The 2,506-nt window shown below is 33.5% G+C and overlaps 1 protein-coding gene across 1 annotated transcript; it reads left to right on the forward strand.

Annotated features, from left to right (window-relative positions):
• The first annotated feature begins 745 nt into the window (after positions 1-745).
• LOC149150421 (protein DMR6-LIKE OXYGENASE 1-like) lies at positions 746-1,321 on the forward strand. Its single transcript, XM_089444849.1, has 2 exons — positions 746-974; positions 1,064-1,321. The coding sequence occupies exons 1-2, from the start codon at positions 774-776 to the stop codon at positions 1,205-1,207; spliced, it is 345 nt and encodes a 114-aa protein (XP_089300975.1). The 5' UTR covers positions 746-773; the 3' UTR covers positions 1,208-1,321.
• Positions 1,322-2,506: the final 1,185 nt, after the last annotated feature.

Genomic DNA, 2,506 nt, shown 5'->3' on the forward strand with positions numbered 1-2,506 from the left:
TTAAATTAAAAATCATAAAACTCAATCAATTTTTTAATTAAAAGATTAAATTAAAAATCATATTATTGTTGTTACACTTTTCCATTATCTTTTAAAAAATTACAAATAAATAAAAAAATCAAATGGAAAAAATGATTCGTTTACCGACTAAAGTTGCTTTAAAAGGTGAGATGAACGATGAAGTCACTCGTGATGTGAAACGGCCTCGCATGCCGACAAACCTCCGTCGTCAGGCGCTCTGAATTTTCAAAATATTCTCAGATTTTCAAATAAAAAAGAGCAATCCGATTAGACTCCTAGACCATCAATCCATCTTATCAAACTTGCTGTTCAGGTCATGGACTTTAACAAATAAGTCTCCTCGTTCTGGAATGTGTTTATAACTTTAACAAATACGAATGTGTTTATAACTCTTCCGTAGTCAGCGCTCTCAATTCAATCCATCTCTTCCACAAGAAGGAAAACTATCCATTTGGATTGGGTCGTCAACGGTGGCGCAGAAGGATTGCTGGATTGTCAACGGTTGGCGCAGAAAAGTAATATTGCTGTACTCTATAAATTCCCAAGTTTAATATCCGTAGCACACACATTGGAGCAAGATGTCTTCTACAATGGATGCGCAGACCCAACAGCTGAGTAGTGCCATTCAGAAGCTCATATCCAATGGAACAAACAACCTGGAGGTGCAGGAAAGATATATCCTGCCTCCCCATGAACGCCTACAGGTGTCTCAGATCTCTTACTTGAATAAAATTCTTGGAAAACATAGCCATATGATGAGTATAAATTATTATCCTCCATGCCCAAACCCAGATCTTACTATTGGTGCAGCAAGCCATTCAGATGCAAGTGCCATCACTGTGTTAATGCAAAGCGATAATGTCAGTGGCCTGCAAGTATTCAGAAATGGAAAGTGGGTTTCTGTAGAACCCATAGCTGACGCGTTTGTGGTCAATTTGGGAGATCAGCTGCAGGTGAGAAAGAATGCACAGATCTATAAAGTTAAGTTATTTTTTCTCTCTGTGCAAGAATTTGAACAGGATGCTTTTATTCTCCTGGACAGGATGCTTTTATTGCTCCTGCAACTAGCATGGTGGATGAACATCAGCCGGCTGTGTATAGAGGATACAAGTTTGAAGAGTTTGAAGGAGCTTTCTGGAACCAGGAATTAAAGGGAAAGAGTATACTGGATCGTTTCAAGATCTAATGAAAGATCTATTGAACATTCATTTATGTTGGTCTTTCATGTAGGCATCAAAAATTTGAATTCAAAGAACCAAATAAATAATATATGTAATGTATGCATTGAATTAATAATTTAGGATTTATTAAGAAATGTATAAGTAATTGAGTTTTTCAAAATATTTTTTTAATAATAATAAAGCTTTAAATAAAAGGTTTAAGTTTTAAATTATTTTATTTTTCTTATCTTTTTATAATGTATTTTTATTTTCTATTAAAAATAATTTATTTAATTTTTAGTTTATATGGGTCTTGGATAGATGGTGATCAAATGTAATATATCTACCCAAATTCAGGTAATTACATAATATTATTATTTAACTTGTTGAAGTTTCGAATCAAGAAGTAGTTATGGAACGACTTGTAACTACCATTGTGGGTTCCAAGAAAATGATTGGAGTAGTGTGAGCAAGTTAAATGGTTTTCTTTCCTTCTAGTGGATGGGGGAAAAATAATTTAAGAAACATATAGTCACAACACTTGAAGTTTGGTGCTTGGACTCATTTTATAAGCTCAACAAAAAGGCCCTAATTGTAGCCGCCATTAATATTCCCCCTTTTTCCTTGGTAGCCACCGCATGATGCTCTATACTATTGTAGTTATTGCAGCAGCCATTAATATTCGCCCTTTTTCCTTGGTAGCCACCCCATGATGCTCTATGCTCTAGTAGTTTTCATTGCTAAATACCTTCACAAAGAAAAGATCAGGGAATGACAATCGCTCTAAGCGTAGAGGTCAGGGAAAGACAATCACTCTAAGCCTAGTAGCTTCGCGATAGATACTCTTTGTTGGCCTCAATCTCCTCTTCATAGTGGGTAGTAGCTTGGCGATAGATACTCTTTGCTTGCCTCAATCTCCTCTTCATAGTGGGTAAAGAAAGAGTTGTAAATCGCTAGGAACCTTCCAAATCATGGACTATTGAAAGCCATTGTGTTTCTCTCGTCTGCAAGAGATTATCCAAATCTATTATACTAACAGATAAGTAACTCCATTCTTTATGGAGAAGAATAAATTGTTTCTTTAGATTTTTGGAAAATATCATGTTGTTGCCTTTTGCATGGAAAAATTAAGAAATTATGATAGATTTCCGATATATATATATATATATATATATATATATATATATATATATATATATATATATATATATAAAAAAAAATATATTACTACATGTAGATAAACATTGTTATTATATATTTTTCTTGGTAGAGAAAATAAATTATTGCATGTAGATAAAGACTGATTTTTATGTATTTTTCTTTTT

The sequence above is a fragment of the Pinus tabuliformis genome, chromosome 9 (genome assembly GCF_031772625.1).
Source record: "Pinus tabuliformis cultivar Carrire ecotype Pingquan chromosome 9, CPIR1, whole genome shotgun sequence".
Taxonomy (NCBI): domain Eukaryota; kingdom Viridiplantae; phylum Streptophyta; class Pinopsida; order Pinales; family Pinaceae; genus Pinus; species Pinus tabuliformis.

Coding starts and splice junctions, on each gene's coding strand:
- LOC149150421 (XM_089444849.1), top strand. CDS start 774: ATGATGAGTATAAATTATTATCCTCCATGCCCAAACCCAGATCTTACT. Junction 975..1,063: donor ATTTGGGAGATCAGCTGCAG/GTGAGAAAGAAT, acceptor TCTCCTGGACAG/GATGCTTTTATTGCTCCTGC.